Raw genomic sequence first — 25,218 nt, 5'->3', positions numbered from 1 at the left:
CTGCTGTTTTAACATCTTGTCTGCTGCTTAAATAAAAGTAAAAATCCAGCAGGAGCCTTATGGCTGAGACTGTCTTGTTACTCTGGAAAGGCCTGTGGTTGAGATAGAAGGTGCCTTCTCAAAACACTCTTAACAGAGGACACTGAAATTGTGAATGTCTCCCCATTGTGTGGCAGCATGGCCAGGGTCTGCCGCTTGTGCCTGGCAGGCCACAGAGCAAGCACACCCATGGTGACATTGCTCTCAGGTTTTTTCCCTGCACTGAGAGAATTCCCACCCCACCTCCATGCAACAAATCTGGGAGGCAGGAAGGTGGGAGAAATAAGTGGCACTATGCAATGGCAGGGAGCTGAGGATATCAAAGGAAAGAAATGTATCTTTGGTTCTTAACAGCACTGTTAATCACTGAAAAAAAAAAAAAAGGCAAGTGCTTCAGTTCTCAGTGTTATAGCCTGTGCCACTCCAAAGCATTCCCATACAGTACCATCCCTTATTCTTTGTTCAGGGCTGTGTGTGTTCACATGTGTAACATGTATGATCAAGCTTTCTAGCAGGAGCAGTGCTGAGACTCTGTTAAAAATTAACACGTGCTCAGCTCCCATGTGTAAAAGGTCTGTGTGGAGAGGGTTCTGGGTCTAATCCTCTTTAACCTTCCTGTGAGTCACTTCAAGCAGCGCAGCTCTCAACTGCAGTCACGGCAGTGTAAGAGGCGGGGTGGTTAGTCGTGGCCTCTGCAGCCTACGTGCATCGCATCACACAGCCCAGCAGAAGGCTCATCTCCCGGGCTGCCTCTCACCTCCGAATAGACACGCACCATTTCATTTCTAAGCAAAAAAAGATTACTTCTGCTTTTTTTCCAGTAGAAAAGTATGATGTGTGAGGAAGTTGAGGAGTAATAAATCACTTTCAATTTGACTGAAAAACGTTAGAGACTAATTAACATGCAAGTCATGTGTTTCTGCTTACATCGTGTTAAAGCGATGCACACAGTTAAAACGAGAAACGTACAAGTGTGCCTTTATTTTGCAAAAGAAAAGAATTCCCTTCGGAGTCAGGGCTAGTATCCCTTTTTGTAGCTGCCAAGCTAGGGCCTCTAGCCCTTTTTGGCCCTGGTCCTGCAAAAGCCAGCGGGAGTGCTACAGCAGTAGTACCACATGCGGTAATACCAGGTTATGTATGAACTGCCCAGCGCGGCAGGACTCGGTTCCAGGGAGGAGCCTACAACATACCCTCAAAAAATGCTCAATAGTAGTAACAAAGCAAACGAATAACGGCGGAAAGGGGGTGGGGGGGTGTCTGGCGGGGACGAAGCCGTAAGCCGCAGCAAGGGTAGCCGATTGGAGGCGGCCTTCCCCCCTCCGCTCCCTCCCCCGCCTCGCCGGGCGCGGCCCCTTTAAGGCCGGCGCGGCCCCCGCGCGCACTAAAAGCGCCGCCGCCCCACTCCACTGTGCTGCCGCCGGTCCCGCCGCACCGCTCTTGCCATCGGCCCCGCCGCCCCCCGCCGCCGCCACCATGCCTATGTTCACCATCCAGACCAACGTCTGCAAGGACGCCGTGCCCGACAGCCTGCTGGGCGACCTCACCCAGCAGCTGGCCAAGGCCACCGGCAAGCCCGCGCAGGTGAGGGCGGGCGGCGGGGCCGGTGCAGGCGGAGGGCCGCGGCGGGAGCGGGGGCCGCCCCGGGATGGGGCCGGCGGGGCTGGGCCGGGCTGGGAGCGGGGCGAGCATGTGCGCGGCACCCGGCAGAGGGTCGGCGGCCCCGGCGCTGAGGGGAGGCCGCGGGTCTGCGCCCGCTTTCTCGCCCGCCCGGGGCGGAGGGACCGCGGCCGCCGAGGGGAGCGACTGCGGACACAACGGGACTGCGGGCCCCGCTGTTCCAGGGGAAGGGGCTTGTGCCCATTCATCCCCGTCCCCCCCCCCCCCGTCCCCGCCTCGGCAGCTCTCCCCGGAGCCGAGGCAGCAGGCCTCCCGCTGTGTCGGTCTGCGCTGCAGTCCGTCCGTGGGCTCAGCGGCTCCCGGAGGCCATCAGCCTGGCCGCCCGGAGGCCATTAGCCCGACCTACAGGAAACTCGGTGCTCGAATATCTACAACGCCGGAGATTTGTCCGTGCTTGTGCCCGGAGGTCGGGATTTCAGCCGCGGAGCCGTGCCAGCGGCGCGGTTGGTGGAAGGGGCTGGTATGGGCAAGGCCAGCGAGGCTCTGGCAAGGCGAAGGAGCAAATACGGGAGCTCTCCTCCGGGCTGCCTCCTCCCGCCGAGCTGCTCCCGGTTATACCGGGATCGGATATGGTCCCTCTTGGGCCAGACCGCTGCAGCCTGCGAAGTCAAGGCCCGATAAGGCTGAATTGCAGACAGGCTCTTAGGCAGGCCCGGTGGCTCAGTCAGTGCTTTGAGGGTGTGAATTCTGGCACGCAGATACAGTTTTAAGGCCTTTTATCTCCAGGCATGTGCTCTTTGCCCCATGCAGCGGCAGTGCTGCGGCGGGCAGGAGTACCTGTCTCACCAGGAGCTTTGCACAGACACAACCTTTGTTCCTAAAGCTGAGAACCAGGCTGGGGGATCCCCGCAGCACACGCTGCTCTGCCCCCCGTGTGCGCTGCAGTGCCTGAACCTCGGCAGGGTGCAGCGGGCAGCGCTGGCCAACTGCCCGGCCCCAGCCCTGGGCCACAACGCAGCACATGACTGCGCTGTTTAAAGTTAGCGCCCAAAGAAAGTTTGTATCAGGAGAGGGAAGGTGGGATATCCTATAACTGTTTGTTCTCTTACCACAGTACATCGCTGTGCACATCATACCTGATCAGATGATGTCCTTTGGAGGCTCCACTGATCCCTGCGCACTCTGCAGCCTGTACAGCATCGGCAAAATAGGAGGGCAGCAGAACAAGACTTACACCAAGCTCCTGTGTGATCTGATCTCTAAGCACTTGCATGTATCTGCAGACAGGTAAGGCTGGGACATGATGTTATTAACCTTGTTTATCTGGCTTTCCAAAACTGCTTTGAAAAGTTTATTTAACAATACAAAAAGCCAGGAGTAAGTCCATGTGTTTGAGAAAATACAAGGTGATTGTTTGCAGTGTCTTCATGTCCAGTTAAGGAAAAGATGTAGACAAACTCTTGAGAGCCCTCTGTTAAATGGCTTCCTGTTCTCAGAGTAGGGAAAAATCCCAGAGGACTAACAAGTGGGTTTTGCTGCTGAGGTGTGATGTCCTCTGCTGATGGGAGGCTGAAAGCACAAGGGAGCAGCAGTAACAGGCTGGCGCTGACAGGCGGAGTAGAAACCAGCAGGCTGTGAGCAGCTCCCTCACAGGCTGCGGAGCCTTGGGTTGGGAGAGTGTCTGCGTGCAGAAGGACGGGAAGAACCTGCTGCCACTGATGTGCTGGGCTTGGAAGGGAGAAGCGCAGAGCTGGCCCTGAGGGCCCTGCTTGGCTTGCATAAGGCTGCCCGTCTGTTTGACATGTGTGAAGGACTACAGCACTTGGAAACAAAAGGTTTTGATCGCCGGAAATTCTTGACAGGCTGCTAAGCAAAAGCTGTCTGGTGTCTGAACGGACCCTGACTGAAGAAGAGTTTGTATTTTAAAAAAGACAGAAGTACTCCAAGGAATATTGACTGTTGGAGGCCCTTCCAGAGAAGTTAGCAAGATTTCAGTAAAAATGAAGCTTGACATTTCTTCTGGGGAACAGGAACACCTGTTCCCTATCCTGTTGTCCTATCTCACTTGTTCCTTACATAAATGAGTTAATAAGGTCATTGTGTGTTCCTGTGCCTCTTCTGCAGGGTGTACATCAACTACTTCGACATGAATGCTGCCAATGTGGGCTGGAATGGTTCCACCTTTGCATAGAGCTCTCCCGTCTGTCTGAAGAGGCTGCTCCTGGACCGACCCTCATCCTGCCCCTTAGCAGAGACCACCACACAAGTGGCCCCGTGTTGCATTTTGTGCACTCTCACAGATTGATGGCTCCTTGCTAGTGTGTTTAAATATTGCTGCTTCAACATTCCTCTGTTTTCTCTGTGTAGAAAACAAATAAAGATTTAGAATTAAGCTGTCTGGTGTAGGCTTTGGCAGGTTGGGGATGGAGTTGGGCAGTCGGCAGCATAGCTGTTTCACTCTGATTGCTAAAGCAAACAAAAGGAACGCTTTGGGTTTGTGTCCATTTCTCAGATGCAGTATTCCACAGTATGGTTAGACTGACTGGCAGGTGCCTGACAGCACTGCAGGGTGTTTTTTACCTTGCTGTAGGTGCCTTCAGGGCTTTTTGTTGCTGAGTTTCTTATGGCTGTGTCCTCCATTGCTACAGCAGAACCAGACCTTGCGCCAGCCCCGTGCCTGCTGTTTGAGGGACGCTTTCCTCTAACAATGTGCTGGCTTTACGGGGCCGAACAAGGCAGGAGTGCTTTTACTCAGTCGAAATGCTCCTATCCATACTGCTTATGCTGGCCCCCTTCAGGCAGCCAGGGCCGGCCCTCAGTGCTACGGGAGCTGTGCTGGGGCCTGTGGTAAGGTTCTCCGCTGCCTGCCAGCCTGTCCCTGCGGCGCTGCTGCACTCTCCTGGGCCCCGGAGTCTCGGGGCCGGGCTGCCGACATGCGGGGCTGGTTGAGGGCCGCGACGGAGGCGCTTGTCTCCTCTCGGCGTTCTCCTCTCGCTGCCATCCTGGCCCTTCCCCCCCCATCCCCTCAGCGCCCTTCCCGCCTCACCGCCCTCCCCTCCGGGCGCGCGCGGCGCTACCCCGCCCCTGCCGGCAGGCGGCGCGCGCCCGCCCCCGTGTTTTCTGGAGCCTTCCGCGCGCCACGCGGTTCCGGCTGACGTCATCTCCGTGCGCCCGGGCGGCGCGGTGCGGCCATGGCGCTCTTCTGCATCAACAGGTACCGGTACCTCCTGCCCCGGGCGCTGCCTCTCCCCTGCCCTTGTCTCGGCCCCGGCCCGGCCCCGGGCTCGGGCTGGCTGCGGGAGCTGCGCCCCGGCGTCCCCCCGCGGCACGGACCCGAGCAGGGGGTGCCTGGCCGGCCGGGCCTGGTGGGGGCGGGCGGCCTGTGCCTGAGGGGGGTTTGTCTGGGCCGTTCAGGTACGCCGGGGAGGAGGAGCAGCAGGAGGAGGCCGAGGACCGGGCTCGGGTCCTGCTGGAGCGGCTGCGCCAGCAGGCGAAGGCCCGGCAGCTGAAGAAGCAGCGGGAGGCGCAGCCCGAGGGAGAGGAAGGCGAGATCCCCGGAGGAGCCGGCCCAGGGGGTGAACCTGGGGAAGGGAGAGGAAAAAGGAAGAGGGAGAGTGAAGAGCAGTCCTGTGCGCAGGGACAGAAGACGCTAAAGAAGAAACAACGGTCTCACAGCTCTTCTGAAGAAAGGGCGGATACTGAGGAGGCAGCAGATGGCAGCACTCCCTTGAAGAAGAAGAAGAAGGAAAATAGAAGAAAATCGAAGGTGCCCCAAGAGAGGACTGAAGCAGGTAACAATAAACTGAGGCCGTAGGATTTCAGTTCATTGTGGTCAACTGTTCTCAACAGAGAAGTTGACACAAGTTGCCATTTGAGTCACTTGCTGAATTTAGCCCATGGTAGACTTTGTTTTCCTCTGCTTAATATGTTCCCAAAGTAATTCCTTTTTTGGGGGAAAGCCACATACTGTAAACTTTGAGGGTCAGTTTAGTGTAAGGGAAGGAAGGAAGCATGTCACCTCAGTCTTAAGTCGCTTCCATACCAACGAAGGAATGTTTGAGTTTTGCACTTGGATTTAGGAAGAAAGGGGAGCTTGAAAGGTGTTGGATAATGTTCCCTACATCTCTTTTCTGTGGCATGTTCTGACCTGTAGCTTTGTATTCCTGTTATCCTAATTCCAGATTCTGAAGAAGACATCAAACAACGGGAAAACAGAAGCAACCTTAAAAATAAGTCTTCTAAAAGGAAGAAGAGGGATGAGGAAACAGAGGGAGCTGAAACAAGGAATAAAGAGAACAGTGAAAGAGCTGAAGGAAATGAAAGCACAAAGGAGCTGTCCTTGGCAGCCTCAGAGGAAGAGGCAAATCCTCCACCCTCCAGTTTGGTGGTTCTTGCAGATTACGACAGAAGGCCGGTGCAGAAGGTAGGTAGCTTGACTGAATTTTGATGATGGTCAGGAAAGAACACGCATCTTACCAGTTTATTTTATGTATGGCATTGCTTGTTTGACAGCAGAAACGCTTTGTTATTCTCCTTTCCCCCACCTCAGGTTCAGCCCTTCTTACCGCAGTGGCTTGCTCAACCCAAACTAGTGCAAAAACGTATCAAAGATAATCTAGTTCCAATCAGAGATGTCCCGGGAATTCATCCCAGGTTGTTGAAAAAGCTGCAAATGAATGGGATAGAGTCGTTTTTTCCAGGTACCTTGATAGTGCGTTTGTGTCTTTCTGAATTGACTTATGTGGCTCCTGTGGTCTGTTGCTGTATATTTTATGTAGTCAGTGAAGTAAAATATAGAACAAAACCAAACTTAATGCATCAAAATGATCATACCAGTTTTAACCCTTCACTTTCAAATCTTTATCTAGGGTGAGTAATTGAAATCTGTTATTTAGTTGTAAATGCAGCTCCACAAAATGTGGTTGCTTGAAGTAATAGCTCACAGCTGCCAAAAGAGGGAGGTCTTACTTGTGTCCTCCCATTTTCCCCCCTTTTGCCAGGCTTGTGCTTTAGTTCCTTCCACCATCTCTGCTTCTAACCAGACCTCTCTGGGAACCTGTTCAGCTCATGAAGGCAGCAGAAAACTGTTCAAGCAAAAAAAGTTGTTGTTTTTTCCATTATTTTACTGGCTTTGCAGACAAGTAGAATAAACACCAGCTCCTAAATAAGTAGAAGCACAGCTGGAAGCAGGGATAAGGAGAGGGAGAGAAGGGAAGGAGGAGGGATCTCTGACCTTCAGCTGATTACTTGGTCCAGCTGAGCCAGAGGCTTAGACTATCGGAGACTCACCAAGGTTACATTGGAAAGTCAGCATGTGTCTGCTCTTTTTAAGTAAGCTGTTACATAATGTTTTAACGTAAATGCTATCCCTTATTTTGTTCTGGGAGATACTAACAAGTTGCTGAGAGCAACTTCCTGTGTTTTCTCATAAATCAATTCCAGGTTATGGCACTTGGTAGTAGACGAGTCAAGCAATGTCATGCTCTGTCTGGTAGACATGGTGTCTGCTGAAGTCATACATCGTATGCATCACCGAGTATGGTTTTATCATGGAGTTAGATTCCCTGGCTGCTAACCCTTGTAGATAAACCGAAGTTGCCCAGTTTGTCGGGGCTTGTCATGAGACAGGGAAAGGAGAGAGTTCATGCATGACAGCCAAAGCCGTTGTCTCTACAGGACTGTTCGCTTCAGTCCTTGTGTACTCTTCTGCAGTGAACTTTGACTCCAAAGCCTGTAGGAGTTGTGCTTTTTGCTCCTTGGCAGATAAGGCTGCGTTGCTGGGTTGCACATTCTGTGTTTATGTGAGAGTAGTTTGTAGTTTGAAGAAAGGATGCTTACAGACTAATATTCGTAGGTCTTAAATCTGCCCAGTGCCATCCTAACATGAGAATAAGAAGACAGATATGAGTTGAAAACAATAGTTAACACAGTAACACCCTAGCTTAGCACTAGAAACAGCTGAATTCTTGGAGAGGGAGGTGTTTGTATTCAGTGCGAAGCTCCCATGTGTGAACAAGAACCAGGTAAAACCAGGTAGCATCTCTGTTAACAACTGTTTTGATTTCTTCCTCTCTTATGTCTATAGCAACAGCACAGCTGTGGAAACAGATTCACTGTATATAACTGCTTTTCTGGTTACACTGGTTTTAGCCCAGTTAACTCTAGTTAATGTTTGTTTCCATTTTTCAGTTCAGGCAGAGGTGATTCCTGCTGTTCTGCAGAGTGCATCCAATGGGTACTTGATGGGGCAGGGAGGATACCGCCCCAAAGACATCTGCGTCTCGGCACCTACTGGCAGTGGTAAAACACTGTCTTTTGTCATACCCGTAGTACAGGTGAGTGAAATATCTGTAGGGAAAATGCTGGGGTGGGTTTTGTTCAAGTGAAACCTGAACTTAGGAGTAGGTCACAAAGCCAAGGAATTTGACTGTAAAGCAACAGATTTTTAGCTCAGAGTCATCTCAGGGAGCTGTATGAATCTCCTTCATCTCAGCATCCCACTCCTTTTTTCAGACAACAGTTGGGAGGATGGAGGGGAGTAAAATGGAAACATAAAACTCTATGAGGACATGTCAAGCTCTTCTCACAGGGTTGGAAACACCTTTCTCTCCCCACTGCTTTCAGGGACTCATTTGACCTTTGTTTTGGCAGGTTCTGCTAGATCGAGTAGTTTGCCAAGTACGAGCTCTGGTTGTTCTGCCCACCAAAGAACTGGCACAACAGGTATGTGGCTCCTCACCTCTCTGAGGGGAACTGGACCAAGACAAAGGCTTGCGCAGTTAGTACTTTGCTTGGGTGTCTTGTGAAGCAGGCTGAAGACCTGTCAGGGGATTTGCTGTTGTTAGCATAATGGAAAGTATTATTTTAACTGATTTTGTTGTGGCTAATGAAGCCCATCTCTTTGCAGGTGAGTAAAGTGTTCAACATTTACACTGATGGGACAGGTCTGAAGGTCGTTTTGATTACTGGCCAGAAATCTTTTGCAAAGGAGCAGGAGATGCTTGTCCAGAAAAAGTAGGTTAAAAGGTCTTTTGACAAACTTTATAGAAATTGTAAACTATTTAATCTCAGTAAGCGGAGGTCAAAATATAGGCTATTGCATCACATCATCATGCAATAATGATTTTGAATAGCGGGTTTATGTGCTAGACACTGGTTGTTCTGTCTTTGTCGAAGTGCCTGCTACTACCCCTTTTTTGTGATTGTTATGTTTTACTAGATTTTTAGGGTTCTTGACCAGCTGAGTACAATGCAAACGTTTACCTTATACCCACAGGTACCAATGATTGTTATGGGATTTTGCTCCAATTAAAGTTTTCTTTTTTTAAGAGCAATGAAGAACAACACTTCCTATTGAAAAGGAGGCAGTACAGCGGAGAATAGGGTTTAGTGTCCAGCACTATCTTTGTGTGCTCTCCAAAGTAAAGTGCATATTTGAATTTTATTATTTCTCAATTAATTGAATAGTAGGAAAATCTGCTGACCAAGGATCTCTGTTACATGCTTTATGGTGTAGGGAGAAACTTACTGATGGGCTGCTTGTTCTTTCAGAGTGACAGGCTACTGCAGCCTGGCTGATATTATTGTGGCTACACCAGGGCGGCTCACAGATCACATTAGCCAGACCCCGGGGTTCAGCCTGACAGAGCTTCGCTTCCTGGTGAGTCAGCTCCACATGTCTCTCATCCTAATGCAAGCTCCATTGCGGCTGTAATTCCTGCTTTGTTCTTGCATGGTACATAAATACATCTCTGTTGGAAGGGTTGTATGGGCTTGATCTACACTCCAGATTGCTCAGACAGCAGTCTGATCTCATAAGATGAGTGTTTTTTTCCTACTCGTGACACCGAAGCATCCACCACCAACTTCCTCTTCTCTCTTAGCCTCTTGCAAACACAAACTCAGAGTAAAGCCTTATCGGTCAATGTCAGGGTAAATTACCAAACTGTAGTAGCTTCTACCATATGGGAGTCTGTGCAGAAACATAGTTGCAGTCTTATTTAGGATATGGAGTTGTTGATCTCTTACTCAGAGACATGGATTGGATTTATGTGCAAATGAATGTACGTGTATTTTAAATGTCAGACTAGTTACTGAGTCACTGAAATAAAAGCAAAATTCAGTTTTGGGGTAGAAACTTCTGCCTTCATTTGATAATGATAGTATTACAAAAAGAAAACAAAAGCTGCCTAATGCTAGACAGTATTTAACAAGTAGTGATGTCATCCTTGTGAATTCAGATCATAGACGAAGCTGACCGTATGATCGATGACATGCACCAGAACTGTCTGAACCAAATTGTCAAAGCTGCATTCCAAGTAGAAAATGACTCTGGCTCCAACGTGCTTTTTCAGAGGACCAAACCAGGGCCTCTGACAGCAGCCAGGTAGGTGGCATTTCTTTGAACCGGCAGACGCACACCAGCATCTAGATGCCACTGCCCTGCTTCACTGTACTCACTCACAGGCACTCCCAAAGCTTGCTTACTCTGCGAAATGTCTGCCAAAGTAAAGCAGCTGCTTTTTCAAAGCTTGAAAAAGCAGGCAGTGACCAGCTGATACTAGAGGATGTCTTTTAAACTGAAGCCTGAGCATTGTATTCTCCAAGCTCTCCTTAACTAGACCGGAGGAGCATCAAAAGAATGTGCAGATAATCCAAGTCTGTGATTCATTTGCACAGTAACTATAGTAATGCCCCCTGGCAAGCTGAGTAATGGATTAGAAGGAAAACTCTTGGAACTATCTGTCTGCAGCTGCTATTTTCATACAGCATGGTAGAGATGTGTTAGAAACTGAGATCAGCAACCAAGGAAGCAAGCAACTAGAATGAGGACGAGTGACTAGGATGCAAGGATGTGTGCAGGGGTAACGGATGCAGATTGTGCAGTTGGTTGAGAATGCTTAATCAGTTCTGTCTGTGAACTCCACTATAAAACAAAGTTGGAAAAGAACCTACAGGAGAGGCCCAGAGCAGGAAAGGAGTATCAGAAAGAATTAATTGCTTCCCTCGTAACATAATTTGAAGGCGTTTGCGGAGGAGCTCCTTTGCCCCATCCTCAAAGCTCAGTTTCCATGTGCTATTTATTCCAGCTCCTGCTATCCTCAGATACCCTTACAGAAACTGCTGTTTTCAGCCACGCTCACCCAGGACCCAGAGAAACTGCAGCAGCTGGATTTATTCCAGCCTCGCCTCTTCACGTCTGCCTACTCTGAGAAGAAAACACTCGGAGATGGAACAGAGACAGAACAAGAAACTAATAAGAAGTACACACTCCCTGAGGGGCTATCGGTATGACGTTAATTCTTTTGAATAAATCGTGCTTGAAGATTTGTTTAACTCTGGGGTATCTAGTTATGTTTTTACCCTATAAACAAATATGTCTTCCCTATGATTCCTTGCATTAGAGGTGCTGGGCAAAAGTGACTTTGGGAGTGTTTATGATCCAGAGAGCTCTACCTTTGCGCATTTGTTTTCTCATTACTTAGTGTTCATTTGGTTAAGACTGGATTTTAATTTATTTTTTTTAATGAAACTCTCTTTATGCAGGATTAAGTTTACAAGCAATGGGGAGCGGAGATATAATATATTAGCACTTATGTGTAACGTGCATTTCAAGGCATGTAGATACAGGTCACCCTGTAGACAGAAAGGCAGTACGTGTTGTTACTTGCCTTGAAGTGAGAGCATAAGAATAACACAGGTCTCCTGTCTCCACCTTGTGTTGTATCCTCCCATCCTGTTACTATGACTTGTTCTAAAGGGAGTAGCAGTATGGGGTCTGGTTTTGCCACTATTAGTTGCGAAACATCCAAGCCTGTGTAGGTCATGGACAGGTCACAGGTTTCATAGCAGATAGCCTTGGCAAGAAGTAATTTTTCTCTCTGAACTTCTTCCCTGTCAACTGCAGCAATGTTACGTGCCTTGTGACCTGAATTCCAAGCCTTTGCTCCTCTTGCATTTCATGCTGACAATGAAATTTACCCGTGTGTTGTGCTTTACCAACTCCAGGGAAGCTTCTCACAGGTGAATATATTAATGAGATCACTATAGTAGCTATCTGTCAAGTAATGTTAGAGAGATGGTGAAGTGACTGTTTCTATCTCATTTACCTACAGATTGTTCCTGCTGGTTCAAGCTTTTGGTGGAGTCACTGTGGCTGAATTTTCTTCTCGGTTACCTCCAAATGAGAGACAGAGAACCATGAAGGAATTTGAACAAGGAAAAATACAACTGTGAGCATCTCAAATGAGTTTCCTGCATGCTTTCCAACATAGGCCATTTCCAGTGTGAAAAGCTAGGTAGAACCAAGACCACAGTTAAATGGTGTTTTCTGTAAAACAATGTGCAGGAGCCACTGTACAGAATAGGTGTGAGACTTGGACTTGTGACTTTTGAATTGTTACGCCTGCGTGTAACTTGGCCTGTTCTAATCTAGCGGTAATCTGAATTTCAGTGTGTGATTTTATAACAAGCAGTAAATGTAACTGCTTTGTTCATATTGTTGCCCAAAACACATACAATTCTGAAAATCTTAAGTTTAATGTCTGTGCTTGGGATCTGGCACTTTTTGGAAGAAATTGGATGTTGGTGCTAGATCTATATATAGTATTAGTGCTTCCTACCAAAGAAACCCCTGATCAGACTGGCATACAGATTTACTTCTATCCATGTGTTTGAGTTGCTTTGTGATGTCACTGGCTATATGGGATTGCATGCGTGCAGTGTCTCTGAGAGGAAGGTAAATATTTACTTTCTGGGTTTTCTTTTTATCCAAACTCTATGTTTAAATTCATCCTTCACTACTGGAATTTCTCACTTCGCTGTCGGCCTTCAGTGCCTTTATGGAATGTTCAGAAAGCCTATAGGTTTGTAACCGCCAACGTGGCAGGAGCCATCTGCCTAGTGTCACATGCTTGGAGAACCTGGAAACACCCAGTAATGTGTCACACACAACAGCAGGTGCCAAGCCTGTAGTGATGCCCGGAGGTCTGTGGGCGGCTAATAATGCCGGCGCGATAAGGAGTGACTTAAACTGCTGCTGTTGTGCTTAGAGGTCAGAGGTCGGCTGTCCAGCCTGAACAGAGATTAGCAAGGGTTGTGCTGTGTTCGCTTGTAGTGCAAGAGATGTTATCTGAAAATGGCTATCTATACATTTACAACCAGGTTAATCAGCACTGATGCCACTGCACGAGGGATTGACGTTAAAGGAGTGAATTACGTAATAAACTACGATGCGCCTCAGTTCATCAGAACATATGTTCACCGGTAAGGCAACCAGAAACAAAAGGAAGATGTTTGAACTTGGTTTATTTGAAATATTTAGCAAAGGTGACATGCACTTAAAAGGGTTTTTAGCTTTGGATTTATTTTTTTTAACTTTCATATGCAAATAGCTTTCTAATCAAAATTAAGCCCATAGCATCACCAGAGTAATGCAGTATTGCGACAGAGAACTAGCACCCTATTACAGAAAGTTCATTCTTTGTAATATGTCGCTAGTCCTGCTGTGCTAACCTCAAAAAAACCTCAGAATCAGACTTTCTTAAATCTTGAGAATTTCAGAATCAGATTCTTGGAGCTGCTAAAGGCAGTGCCTATGTAGCTAAACTGGCTTGACACTACTTTTTCCGATTTCAGAGTTGGAAGAACAGCTCGTGCAGGAAAAGCTGGTGTTGCTTTCAGCTTGGTCCTTAGAATTCAGGTACGTTGTCTGTGTGGGATCATTTGATAAGGGGGGGGGGCATAAAGAAGATAAGGTTCATACTACTTCCCACCTTTTCCAGTCAGCTGTGCTTTATACTCGGAAACTTCAATTATTTCCTGACTAGGCAGGACGTTCCAAGATGTGCTCATTTTCTAGCTGATAGGCAGTGAGGTGTCTCATCTCCCATGTCCATTTTGTTCCACAGGAACGCAGGTTTCTGCGGATGTTGAAGGATGCCGGCATCCAAGACATAAAGAAGCACCCAGTGAAGGGCAACTCATTAAAGCCGTTGGTGCAGCAATATGAGGAAGCTCTGCGTAGACTTGAGAAGACAGTCAAGGTAATCGAAACAGGGAAGAAAATTAAACCAAACTACAACTTGCACAGTTTATTGCAACTCATGACTAGCACAAGTATTAGTGTCCAGGATCCCTTCCTTTAACTGAGACATTTCCATTTCAGTGTGAAGGCAGCATTTTTGGGTGCAGCATTATGAAATACTCAGGGTGAGAGGGGGGAGAAAGAGGTTTTCTGTACTTAAAAGATGTGTAGGTGTGGCGTTTAGGGACATAGTTTGGTGGTGGGCTTGGCAGTGTTAGGTTTAGGTTGGACTTGATGATCTTAATGGTCTCTTCCATCTGAAATGGTTCTGTGATTTGTGGTGTTTCCTTTTTGATTCTCCCTTCCTTTACCTCTGGAGCTGGGATTTTGGCAACTACCTAGAGGAAGGCCAACAAAATGTAGAAATTAAACCTTGGGTCATAACAGAGTTTTAAGACTGTAATTTAAAGCAATGCTGACTAGAAATTGGGTATTCCAAGGCAGGAAAGCATTTTCTGCAGGCCCTCCTTTATACAGTGGGAAGGTTGAGACCTTTCAGACAAAAGCCGGGTAGCGTTTAACTTCCCTGACGGGTAGATGAGGGATCCATAATAGACTTTCTGCGCTGTATGATTTCGGCAAGTGTCCTGCTCTCTAATTGGAGGATTCCTGATAAACATCTGTCCTTGAAAAATGATGATTTTGAGTTGCAGACTAGCAGTGTTTGAGAACTGGGGCAGATAGGATTATTAAATTGTCCCATTGCTCCCCAAAGTCCCTTCTCTGTGACAGGGGCATCTTCAGTCACCTTCTCAACTTTAATTTTCAACAGAACGAGCGAGCACAGAAACGAGCCTGAATGAATGGAAGCTGAGGAGGTCGTGTTTCATGGCACTGAAGCTGCGGAACGGGATAGGTCATGGACTGCACCCAGCAGGGTAACAGTGAGACATGGTCCCCGAACGGTTGGCTCCTCAACCTTATCATATCTGAAGTCAGCTATTACAGGCCTCCTTCCCCTTTCAAGGACACTGTGAACAGAGTTCAGTTACTAGTTTAAAAAAAAAAAAAAAAAAGATTTTTTTAAGATATGGTTGTCTCAAAGAGGACTTTGCATCATATCCTACTGGTGTATGTAAAACTACCACCAGTGAAGAGAAGAGCCGTTACAGAGCTGTGGAGCGTGGGCCTGGTGGAACTGCTGGTCTCCAGAGGGGAGGGCTGTGCCCTCTTGCCTCTGAACTGGGACATCCCGTGGTTCTGTCTTACTGTACAGCAGCTGTATCTGCAAATGCATAAACACCTATACAGTGCCTATAGCAGAATTGTGTTTGGAGAGCTGCTCTAGGCTGAAGTGACTGCAACTTTTAAATAAATACTATATATATTTTTTAAAACAATGTCTAATAAAGATTCCTGGGTACAGGGATGGAGATAGTGTCAATGGGATTTTTCACTTCTGTACTCTCGTGCTTTCTTGTCATTTTCTTGCCTCTCTTGTTTCCTTCCACCATTCCGTACCAGTGGTAACAGCAGGTATTATGAAGCGTTAGGTTGGTGTTAACGCAGACTAAACTGTCTCATGTCTAATATAAATACACTGGAGTCAGCCAGTATTGCTGCAAGCCATAAATCTGTATTTGATGCATGCTACTGATATTTTTAGCTGCCCCTGGCAGAAGGCTAAAAGGTACCACGTAGCTGCAGCCTGCCACTACCCTCCATGACGTTCCGTGGGAAAGGCCCCAGTTCTGGCTCATTATTTTGTAAAACAAAGTAAATGCGCGCTGGCATTAGTAATACAACGTTGGAGGAAACTGAAGGGCTGGGAATTTTGGAGGGATGGGTGTCAGGAAGGGTGGTTGCATCCTGTAAAGACAGGAGCAATGTGGGGTTGTTTGACAGCAGTCAAGTAGTGTGTGTCTTCCTCTGTGACTACCTTCTCAAGCAGCTTTTTGCATCGCACAGGTGCCTGGGCTGGTGTCAGAGTAGCAGAAAGGGAAAGTCCTCTTACACAAGAGCTGTGAGCTCCCACGAGCAAAACCAGGATCTCTCTCTTGTGCACCTACATCCCATCAGCCTAGCTTTGGTTTTCCTTACCATAAGCAATTAAGAGTGGTTATTAAAACAAGCCCGAGTTCAAATATGAGGTGGCAGATGCTGGCTGGAATTTTCCCCTGGAAAACTGCCATTCCCCGTGTCCTCTGGAGCTGCCAGGCTCAGCTCCCTCCGGCCCCGAGCAGTGCTGCCCTGAGCGACGGTCCCTCTCGGCTGAAGACCCTGCCTGGGCCGAAGCCGGTAACGCGGAGGGCGGGAGGGCGGCTCCGGCGGCTGCGCTCCGCCCCTGCGGGAGGGCTCGGTGCTGCCCTGCCCCGCCCCGCCCCGCCCGGGGACCGGAGAACTGCCGGGTCGGGTTGGGCAGCGGCGGCAGCAGCAGCAGGAGGATGGGGCTGGAGCTGTTCCTGGACCTGCTCTCGCAGCCCTGCCGGGCGCTCTACATCTTCGCCCGGAGCAACAACATCCCCTTCGAGTTCAAGCAGGTGGAGCTGATGAAGGGTGAGCGGGGCCGGGGCTGGCGGCGGGGCTGGGGGAGTGTGTCCGTGTGTGCCCGTCCTCTGCCCCCGCGGCGGCCCCCAGCCCCGGGCTTAGCAGGGCCGCCCCGCGGGGACCCCGGGCTCCCCTCGCCGCTCCCGGACAAGCTGCTCGTTCCCAGCCCGCTCCCTCGCAGAGCCGCTCCGTGGGTGGGATCGGTGACTCAATCGGCCCCATCAATGCGAGAGGGTGGGGTGGCCCTCCAGCTGCAGCGGGCTTCCGACGTCAAGACGAAAACAAGCCCTAACTTAGGTCAAAACAGGACCTAACTTTGCAAAGAAACCCTGATTTTTAAGTAGTAGTCTCGGTGCCTGTGCTCCTCTGCAACAAACACAACTCTGCAAAGGTGTGTGGTATCGCTTAAGTTGGCCCTGCCCCAGCAGAAAATGGGTCTCCAAAAAAAAGGACCGCTCTTCTGAGAAGCAGCACTCAGGATGTGCTAGCTCTGAGGCCATTCCCCGTTTAGATGGAAAACAAAAAACAACAGAGATGGGACATTCACATATGGGCGAGGACAGCTGAAGTGTGCGGTTCTTGCTCTTGAATTCAACTTCCTTAGAAAACTTTGCGCTCTGGTAAGCAGCAGCGGTTGCTGTAGAGCAGCTTTTCTCCTCTCAGCAAGGGTTAACAGCCCCGTGGGAAGGATCCTCGCGCCAAGGCCACTGATGTCCCCCCGTGTACAGGTAGGGCAGGACAGCCAGCCACCTCTCTGGGGGTTTCATCGGGTCAAGCTGTTTGTTGTCAAGTTATTTTGAGAGGATTGAGGACAGGCTTGCAAAGACAGCGAAGGCAGCGGAGCGAGACAGCGCAGCCACCAGGGATCTGAACGCTGAGAAATGAAGAGGGGAAGGTGGTTTAGTTTGTGTCAAACCCAACTGATAATCGGTAGGAACCTGCCCAGGAGGTATCATGTGTTTTCACCAAAGTACGCCCAAAGATCCCTATCTCCTCTCTTTGCAACTAAAGCTGGTAAAAACTATCCTTCAACCTTTCCAGAGCTCTGCTGGATTTGAAATTAAGACAATGTGTTGGGCATAAAAATGCCTCGGTAAGTAATAGTTAAAAACAATGAAAGATGAGAAGGCTCCTGGGGCTGAAATTGATAAAGGACCAAAAGAGACTCCAGCTTGAGACTCAAAGAAACCTCAGGCGTGTTGTGGTTTGGTCTCTGGGTGTTCCCCTGCACACCTTAGCTGTGCATTGATCGCACCTTACTGCGGCTTTCTTCTGACTTGTCTAGGTAGGAAAAATTGTTGCTGTTGTTTGTAGCTGGGGGCAGGTCGATCTAGCGTCCTTCTTTCCCAATAAATAAACTGTTGTGGTGAGATACTGGTGCAAAGGAGAGCAGACTGGCAGGCAAGCAATGAGAGCATCAAGGAGAATGGAACAACTGAAATACCAGTGTCGGGGAACTGAGAGGAAGGAAAGAGAATTAAATCACAGTTTCCCAGAGCTCTGTGCCCTGTGGAATCAGCGCTTGGTGTTGGTCAGTGGATTTGAGGTGGGTAACGCAGCTTACGGGAATGCTAGAGGTGCATCCCATTCCTGCAGTGTGTGCGCCTCCCACGCCGTGGGGAAGCGCTCCTGGTGCCTGCAGCTGGGTTAGCTCGGCATCCAGCTCCTTGGCAGATGGTAATGGGCACACCAGCCCTCGAGTGGACCCATCGCTGCACGATACGTAAGGACCAGGTGAGGGAACATAGATCTGAGCTGGCGGGTTAAATGTGTCCTCCCAGAAAAGCTCTTGGGCTCCCAGAGTAGGGTAGGTCTCAAAGAAATGGGTGGAAAGAGTGAGAATGGATAGAAATCACACTCTAGGGACACACGAGGATCTGGAATCTGCACGCAACGTGTGGGAAATCCCAGTGTCTTTTTGAAAGGGGGTGGGGGGGACGGGCTGTGAGCCAAGTGATGGGAATAGTCACAAATCAGGTTTGCCAAGTACTGGGAATGCTAAAACCATTTCCAGAGCATCTCCTCTGGCACAGAGATTCTCGGGTGACTCACATAGCAGGACACGGCATGGGGTTAGACATTAGAGAAACTTGAATACAGAGGTGCACACATGTACCTGAAGCCAGGGGCTGGCAAAGGGCGGCACGAACAAGTCACATAAAACAAGGCTCCTGGGACTGGGTTCAAATATAATGTTCATCTGAGACCTCAGATCAACAGAGCACCTTCTCCTGTCAGGTTCACTCTGTCTACCTTTGGAGGGGGGGGGGCTGACAGTTTAAAAGCAAACTCAAATCCATATCTGCTCTGATAAAGGATATGCAAAACTCACATAATGAGCTGATTGATAGACCTTGTAATAAAATACCCATGGCTTTACATGGAATCACAAAAATCTGTTTTCATTGGAGGAGTAAAAAGAGAGTTGTATGCAAATTACACTATCTTCCAGAAAATAAAAGAATAAAAAAAATCCCTTGCTCTCTCACCATCGTGTTTCTGATACCAAAATCCCTCTCCTCCAAGGCGCTCGACGTCCAGTCTGGGTTTGTACAGGACAGGTACCTCCAGGCTCAAACTTAGAGCTGATAGAGCCCTGAGTTGACAAGCGCTGTTGGTATGAAAGGACTCTGAACCGTTCTGACCTTTGTCGAGAGGTTGTTCTGGTATTCGGGCAACAAGCAAGTAAGCTGACATCATAGGGCAAAGCCCGTATTCACCGTGTGGCACTTTTTGATTGCTGATACGCTTAAAGATGACTGCATTTGTACAATCAAAGCCAGGAACTTGAGGCCAAATGGTCCCCATGGGCTCCTCGGGTGTTTGCAGACAGGTCCTGAGCATCACTGCCAAGTCAAACTTCTCATTTCCCTCCTCAGGGCAGCATAGGACAGAGGAGTTCCGGAAGGTGAACGTCCTGATGAAGGTGCCTGCGCTAAGGGACGGTTCTTTCACCTTAGCAGAGAGGTGAGGCTCAAATAAGCTCAAAGCCCTGCTGCAGTATTGTTTACCCTAACGCTCGGATTCCACCAGTGCACTGTTTGGTCTCTACTTGGACTCCGGTCCAGGTAGTCGTTTGCCTCCTTCCTATCTGTTCCACTTGTACATAAAATAAATCCGTGTTTCAAAAGAAGCTTTCTCATGTAGGCAACTCAAACAGCATTGATCGTGGAAAAATCTGTGAGCTGCTGCTTGGAGGTAGCTTGCGTGTAGGCAAAGTTTCTAAGCCACAATACCTGTCCGTGTGTTCTCCTGCTCTCCGCCTTCAGCTGGAGGCTGCAGTTCAGTGCGGTAAATCTGACGCAAGGCACCCGCTGCTGGATGGGTGATTTGGTATAAACTCATTCGTGGCTTGTATTTACTCAAAAATGTTGATGGGGTAACTGTACCAGCAGGCCACGTCTGTCTCGCTGGGCTGATGTATCAGATAATTGCTGTCCACAAGCAGCCGGTCAAGCCAGCGCAATCGCTCTCGTGTGCTGTGCCTCGCTGGCAATTGTGTGTCCTGCACTTCTGCCTGACTCCGATCAGGTCTGTGTTGCTGCTCGCCCAGCAGCACAAAATTTGGGGGAATTAGAAAGGATGAGGTGCTTTAATCTCAGATAATCAGCTCACCGGTCTGCCTTGCTCTCTGGGCAGCATCGCAATCCTCCTGTACCTGGCCCGGAAATTCAAGACTCCTGATCACTGGTACCCATCTGACCTGCAGAAAAGGGCTAGGGTCGATGAGTACCTGTCATGGCAGCACGTCAACATTCGTGGGAAGGGGAGCAAGCTGTTCTTAACTAAGGTAAGACCGTTATATACCAAAACCTACGTGCTAAGAGCTGTGAGTGCAGTAGCCCAGGAACTACCCCCTGTGTGCAGGGCCTTTCTAAGCAACTGTACAGCCAGGTGTTCCTACAGCTAGGAATGAAACTAGATCTGGAATTGACTTGGCTGCTCAGCCGAGCCTAACCGAAGTGACCCGAATACATCATGGTGCAGCCACAGCTCTGTGCGCGCACTGAGATCCAGAGCAAATCCGTCCTGGGTGAGCAGCTAACACCAGACACGGCTCGCTGCCTTCTGCCCAGCTTCGTGGAAAGAACGAACCTCCCGCTGGAAAACAAAATGCAGCTGCTTGCAGATGATGCAGCCTTCCCTTGAGAGGAGACTCGTGGTTGAGATTTCAGACTTTCTAGGGAGGAGACAAGGACAGGCAGGAATTAATGTCTGACATTAATTTTAATCTGCCAGCGGAGATTAGCGGTACAAGTTGTTCTCGTGCGTGGCTGGTGAGGGATCCTTAGAGGGCGGCAGTGGGAGGGTGTGGACTAAATTTGGAGGGAAATATGTATAAAGCAACTTGTTTCTTCTCCCTCCAGGTGCTGCTGCCTCTCCTCACAGGCCAGCCACTTCCTCCAGAGAAAGTGGAAGGTGTTACTGAAGAACTGAACGTTGTCCTGAAGCAGTTTGAGGAGAAATTCTTGCAGGACAAGCCCTTCATCGCAGGCAGCGAGATCTCCCTGGCAGACCTTGTAGCGCTGGTGGAGCTCATGCAGGTGAGCATCAACCCCAGCGCTGTGGGATATGCAAGCTCTGGGTTTCGGGCAGGTCAGGCCAAGGTGTGGCTGCAGGACCACCACCTCCTTACTGGCAGGTCTTTCTCCTTGCAGTTAACTCCTTAGTGGAGCTAAATCTTGTTCCTTTCTGACTTTGACCCTCATTGAGTTTGCCAGGGAACACCTACTTTGAGACAGTTTGCTCTATAGAAGTATGGAAAAAATTCCTCAGAAAAAAAAAAAAAAGATAAATTATAAACTAGGCAAAGAAAGTACAGATATCTGGAAGAGATGTGTTGGTGTGCGTGGACCTCTGCGTTCTGCATTAGACAGCTCCTGGGTTAGCCATGGCAGTGCTCTTTCACTGCACGTCCCAGGGGACAGCAGCTGCTGAGATGACAGCACTTGCTTCCTACTAGCTAAGAACCAGAGATGAACTCCACCTAACGTGACGACTGCCTGCTGCCTTGAGCCAAAAGCAGATCTGTGTTTCATTCTGGTCCCATCCCTGGTAAACGCGTTGTTTGACTCACTCCCGGGTTCTCTTGCTCTCTTCCTGCAGCCTGTTGGTGCTGGCTATGACCTCTTTGAGGAGAGGCCGAAGTTAGCAGAGTGGCGCAGGCGGGTGGAAGAGGCAGTGGGGAAGCAGCTCTTCCAGGAAGCCCATGAAGGGATTTTGAACGCCAAGAACTTGACTGCTGATAAGATTGCACCCGAACTGTTGGAGCATTTCAAGCACCAGCTCCTAAAGCAGGCCAGCCATAATTAGGGGGTTATCCTTTAAGTAAAATGGATTATTTTGCGCAGGCTTTTTGTAGTATTTCAGCATTTCTTCTAAAAATCATACAGAAACACCATTCCACAAAATGCACTTCAATCACAGCCCTTCCGCAGCTTAGAAGGGAAGAAAACTACATCTTAAACTGCAGTGAGCTGCTTTCCCCTCTTGTCCACTACAGGTACGTGAGCTGTAGCCCTGTAGGCTTTTCTTTCTTGCTCCAACACCACTGGATTTGCGTGAGGACAGAGGCGATTCGGTCTGCGTGGGAAGTGGGGCCAGTCAGAACTGCCCTCTCATCCCTGTTGTGAGTTTTCCAGGTCACAGCACTATAGAAGGGGCAAAGGTTTCCTGAGGGTATGGCAGAGCAGATCTGTCTGAAACAAGAAAAATCATCGAAAGTGGCTTTCACTTTGTAACAAGCTCAGCTGGAAGATTTTTGCTCTTTCAGTAGAGGGACGGGTCAGGACCCAGCCCTCGGTGGGGACCCGGCCACTAGAGGCGGCTGCTGCCTCACCTCTGGCAGCAAAGGGGCAGCGCCAAGGAGCAGGGGGGCTGTGCAGGTACCCAAAGGAACCCTCCAGCTCCTGGGAAGGATCGGGTTAGTCCCGTGAGTAAAGATCTTCAACCATAGACTCGTGCCGTACTGGGCAAAGAACAGCCTGCGCAGCTCAGCAAAGCCGCTTTTCTAGGTGAAGCTGGTGCCGACCACACGGTCTCCACGTGCAAACCACATCGGTGCTTTTGTCCTTTCCCCAGAGCAGCTTTGTCAGCTGGATGGAAGCCGTTCAAGCTGGGTTCTCTCCACTGCTGCGTGCTGCTGTGGCTGGGCCAGCGCTGGTGGCAGAGGGAGCTGTGCTGGCCAGCCCCGGGGTGAGCAGAGTGCACAGTGTACGAGCTGAGTAATGCCTCAAATACAGATAGTGTTCCACTACTCTTCTGTCACGTTGGATTCTCCAGTAAAGTGAAAGGTTAACACTTGCCACGTGTTGTAGCTCTGTTTGGATTTGTAAACAGGATTTGGAAGGATGCGTCCACCGAGTCATCCTCCACACCTGTGCAGCACCCTTCACAACCTCTCGCCTGTGTCCTGTTGTACCCCTCCTGCCTTCCTGTCCTCTGTCCCTGTGACCTTCCATTTCCAGGTATCAGCCACGAGGAGGGTTCCAGTTTGCAAAACTGTTTTTTCCTTCTTGTTAAGCTTGTATCTGGAAGTCCATTTGTCTCTGCCGGCTGGTTACACCATCCACAGAGCTGGCTGCATCGTACGCTGGGTGCGAGATGTCAGTCACCTTAACACGAGTCAGGTCATTACAGCGCTCAGAAAAGGCGAAAGGAGCTGCTCAGAGCAGTCTTGCACATCCTTTCCGCTGGACCTGCTGATTTTGGGGAATGAGCCAGCTGCTTCTTCTGTGTTTGCTTCCTGAGTAAACCTGCCCTTTAGTTCAAAAGGGCACCGTGAACCACAGCCTGCAACACACGTCCCTATGGGCTGAGCTAAAGCAGCCAAGCAGGCTGGTCCCTTTTACTTTCCGCTCTTCCAGCCTGCAGGAAATCCTAAATGGCAGCAGTGAAAAAGCAGATTTGCCCCCAAACTCTTCCAATTTCATTGCTGACACAGGCAGATGATATTTGTCTTCTTACCTGATTTTTTTATTGGCAAGTTTGTTGAGGACAGCCTATTGCATTCCAGCCAGCAAAGTCGGTGATAGCAGCTTTCTTCTTGCCCTGAGCGCTCACGTGGTTGGTGCCTGAGCAGCAGCCCCCGTAGGTGCTGCACTGCTGCTCTGCTGCTCTGCCGTAGCAGCTTGCCTGCAGTGTGAAGCCTAAAGAAAAGGGCCTGTTTACATTGTACCGTCAACCACTTCCTTTTCTCTCTAACCTGCCACTTACCACAACCACCAGGTGCACTTCTGCACGCCTCTCGAATAAAATGGGTCCTTCTTTGCCACCTCACCATAGGTGCCCAACCTCAGTGCACACTCTCCCGTTAGCACGTTCGTACTCTGCCTAACTTCCGGATTCCTGATCTCCAACTTCTCCCTTTTTTGTAGACAGCAAACCTCCTCCCACCAGCACCATAAATTCCTCACACAGCTTCTGTTCAAGTAGAAGCAGAGCACAGAAACCGTCCAACCCAAGAGCCTAATCTGTAGAGTGCTAATGTTGACAGACTTCAAAGCGGGCTTGGTAGCAGAGCCCTTCTCGATACAGATATCCCTGCAGAATCTCGAGATAGGGCTGCTGTGCACGCGAAGCCAGTGCACGAGCCAAGGCACGTAAAGAGTTGTTTGGGGTTTTACTTATTTACGATACTTGCAGCACAAGAGCTCCACGTAAGAGTCTTAAGTCAGTTTTCTGCTTGTTTGAATAAGGCACAAGTTCCTTAAACGTCACACATCGAGTGCTCTTGCAGCGATGGCTGCCTTTCAAAACAAGTTGGAACTATGTTCTGAGCTCGTCGTCTGGTGCTTCTCTGCTGCCAGCGTCACACTGGGTGAACACACTGATCGGCTACCGCCTTGCTCCAGCACGGTTGTGGTGACAGGAGGAGACTTTAAATTGTTTTCCCCATAGTCTCTTCTGCTCTAAGCCCACCTGAACAGTAGGGTCACTCTCTCAGCGAAGCTGTGCGTGCAGTGACCAGTGGCATTTCAGGCACTTCTGTGCACGCAGGACAAAGCACCTCCCCAGAGTAACTCCTTGGATGGCAACAGAGCTGTACAACAGATAAATACGCCTTGCTGGTTTTTTTTCTCTAAATCATGGCGATAAGGCATCTTGTCCTTGTACTTTGCCTTTTGTTGCCCCTCCACCTCCCCCATTTTGTTAATTTGTGTCATTTGTTCTTGGCTGGTTCCAGCTCCTGGACTGAGAGCCCCAAGAGCTGCCTGCCAAAACACAACAGGTTGTGCAAGAGTTTTTCCTGCCTCAGTGCAAGGTCTGTTCGGTGTCCACTCTTTCACCTAAATACGGAGAGGGGTTACACCTCCAGTGACAGTTTAATGTGCTGTTCTGATTCAATTTCCTTAGTTCTTGCCAGGGGCTATTTGGAAATGGGTGAGAACCTGTGATTTCTAGAATAAAATGAAGCTGAGATACACAAAAAGGGAGTAATGTTTAAAAAAGAGATACACATCCTGAGACCTTTTCTAAATGATTAAGAAATAAACTGCAAAGCTTACTGCATTTTTTCTGCATTGTTCCTGTTTCTAAAAAGCTGATAGAGAAGGTACAGGGAGGAAAAATGGCCTTTGAGGTGATGGAGCTGAATGAAAATAGAGTGCTACAAGCATTAGCCTAGAGCCAAGAATAATGCAACCAAATGCCATGGAACACCAGAGAAAAATATCTCTCTGGTTGTGTGGGCTGTGCAGTGCAGGCAGCAAATTGGAGAAAAACTGAAGGAAGGAACGTTTCCAGGAGGCACATCAAAAGATCTTTGAAGTCCGGACAGGACTAACGGATCAACTGAACCATAAATCAAGGAGCAAAGCGAACCCATGCTGCTCATTTTGCTACCCACCACTGAGATCAACAACCTCTTCTCAGGGATATCTTGGAGCGGGGATATGCAACCATTTGAAGCACAAAGACTTCTCAGACTACTACCTGTGCAGAGCCACATTCATGCTCCTTTTCCTCACTTCCTTAACATTTAAGATTTC

General features: G+C 49.2%; 3 protein-coding genes across 4 annotated transcripts; all 3 read left to right on the top strand.

The window, feature by feature from the left end:
- The first annotated feature begins 1,379 nt into the window (after window positions 1-1,379).
- On the top strand, window positions 1,380-4,048 carry LOC129213753 (macrophage migration inhibitory factor). The gene is made up of 3 exons (XM_054844372.1): window positions 1,380-1,620; window positions 2,771-2,943; window positions 3,781-4,048. The coding sequence occupies exons 1-3, from the start codon at window positions 1,513-1,515 to the stop codon at window positions 3,845-3,847; spliced, it is 348 nt and encodes a 115-aa protein (XP_054700347.1). The 5' UTR covers window positions 1,380-1,512; the 3' UTR covers window positions 3,848-4,048.
- Window positions 4,049-4,818: 770 nt separating this feature from the next.
- On the top strand, window positions 4,819-15,123 carry DDX51 (DEAD-box helicase 51). 2 transcript variants are annotated; one of them, XM_054844695.1, is made up of 16 exons: window positions 4,819-4,870; window positions 5,071-5,447; window positions 5,838-6,079; window positions 6,206-6,356; window positions 7,846-7,991; window positions 8,308-8,379; window positions 8,564-8,670; window positions 9,208-9,316; window positions 9,897-10,042; window positions 10,746-10,944; window positions 11,564-11,679; window positions 11,772-11,888; window positions 12,820-12,921; window positions 13,294-13,357; window positions 13,566-13,700; window positions 14,514-15,122. In XM_054844695.1, the coding sequence occupies exons 1-16, from the start codon at window positions 4,848-4,850 to the stop codon at window positions 14,538-14,540; spliced, it is 2,133 nt and encodes a 710-aa protein (XP_054700670.1). In that variant the 5' UTR covers window positions 4,819-4,847; the 3' UTR covers window positions 14,541-15,122. The 2 variants fall into 2 exon arrangements, with proteins under 2 accessions (XP_054700670.1, XP_054700669.1); XM_054844694.1 differs by having other exon boundaries at window positions 4,825-4,870; window positions 8,549-8,670; window positions 14,514-15,123.
- A 931-nt stretch (window positions 15,124-16,054) lies between these two features.
- GSTT2B (glutathione S-transferase theta 2B) lies at window positions 16,055-22,531 on the top strand. The gene is made up of 5 exons (XM_054844197.1): window positions 16,055-16,237; window positions 19,108-19,195; window positions 19,868-20,018; window positions 20,596-20,772; window positions 21,335-22,531. Exons 1-5 carry the CDS (start codon window positions 16,126-16,128, stop codon window positions 21,539-21,541), a joined length of 735 nt encoding a protein of 244 aa, XP_054700172.1. The 5' UTR covers window positions 16,055-16,125; the 3' UTR covers window positions 21,542-22,531.
- The last annotated feature ends 2,687 nt before the right edge of the window (window positions 22,532-25,218 follow it).

This window comes from Grus americana, chromosome 16 (assembly GCF_028858705.1).
Source record: "Grus americana isolate bGruAme1 chromosome 16, bGruAme1.mat, whole genome shotgun sequence".
Taxonomy (NCBI): domain Eukaryota; kingdom Metazoa; phylum Chordata; class Aves; order Gruiformes; family Gruidae; genus Grus; species Grus americana.
This window is presented reverse-complemented; position numbering and strand designations above follow the sequence as displayed.

What these genes read in the sequence shown, in the direction of transcription:
- LOC129213753 (XM_054844372.1), top strand. Translation starts at nt 1,513, where the DNA reads ATGCCTATGTTCACCATCCAGACCAACGTCTGCAAGGACGCCGTGCCC. An exon ending in CCACCGGCAAGCCCGCGCAG is followed by an intron (nt 1,621 to 2,770) that starts GTGAGGGCGGGC and finishes CTCTTACCACAG; the next exon opens with TACATCGCTGTGCACATCAT. An exon ending in TTGCATGTATCTGCAGACAG is followed by an intron (nt 2,944 to 3,780) that starts GTAAGGCTGGGA and finishes CCTCTTCTGCAG; the next exon opens with GGTGTACATCAACTACTTCG.
- DDX51 (XM_054844694.1), top strand. Translation starts at nt 4,848, where the DNA reads ATGGCGCTCTTCTGCATCAACAG. An exon ending in TGACAGAGCTTCGCTTCCTG is followed by an intron (nt 9,317 to 9,896) that starts GTGAGTCAGCTC and finishes TTGTGAATTCAG; the next exon opens with ATCATAGACGAAGCTGACCG. An exon ending in GAACAAGGAAAAATACAACT is followed by an intron (nt 11,889 to 12,819) that starts GTGAGCATCTCA and finishes ATTTACAACCAG; the next exon opens with GTTAATCAGCACTGATGCCA.
- GSTT2B (XM_054844197.1), top strand. Translation starts at nt 16,126, where the DNA reads ATGGGGCTGGAGCTGTTCCTGGACCTGCTCTCGCAGCCCTGCCGGGCG. An exon ending in GCAAGCTGTTCTTAACTAAG is followed by an intron (nt 20,019 to 20,595) that starts GTAAGACCGTTA and finishes TTCTCCCTCCAG; the next exon opens with GTGCTGCTGCCTCTCCTCAC. An exon ending in CGCTGGTGGAGCTCATGCAG is followed by an intron (nt 20,773 to 21,334) that starts GTGAGCATCAAC and finishes CTCTTCCTGCAG; the next exon opens with CCTGTTGGTGCTGGCTATGA.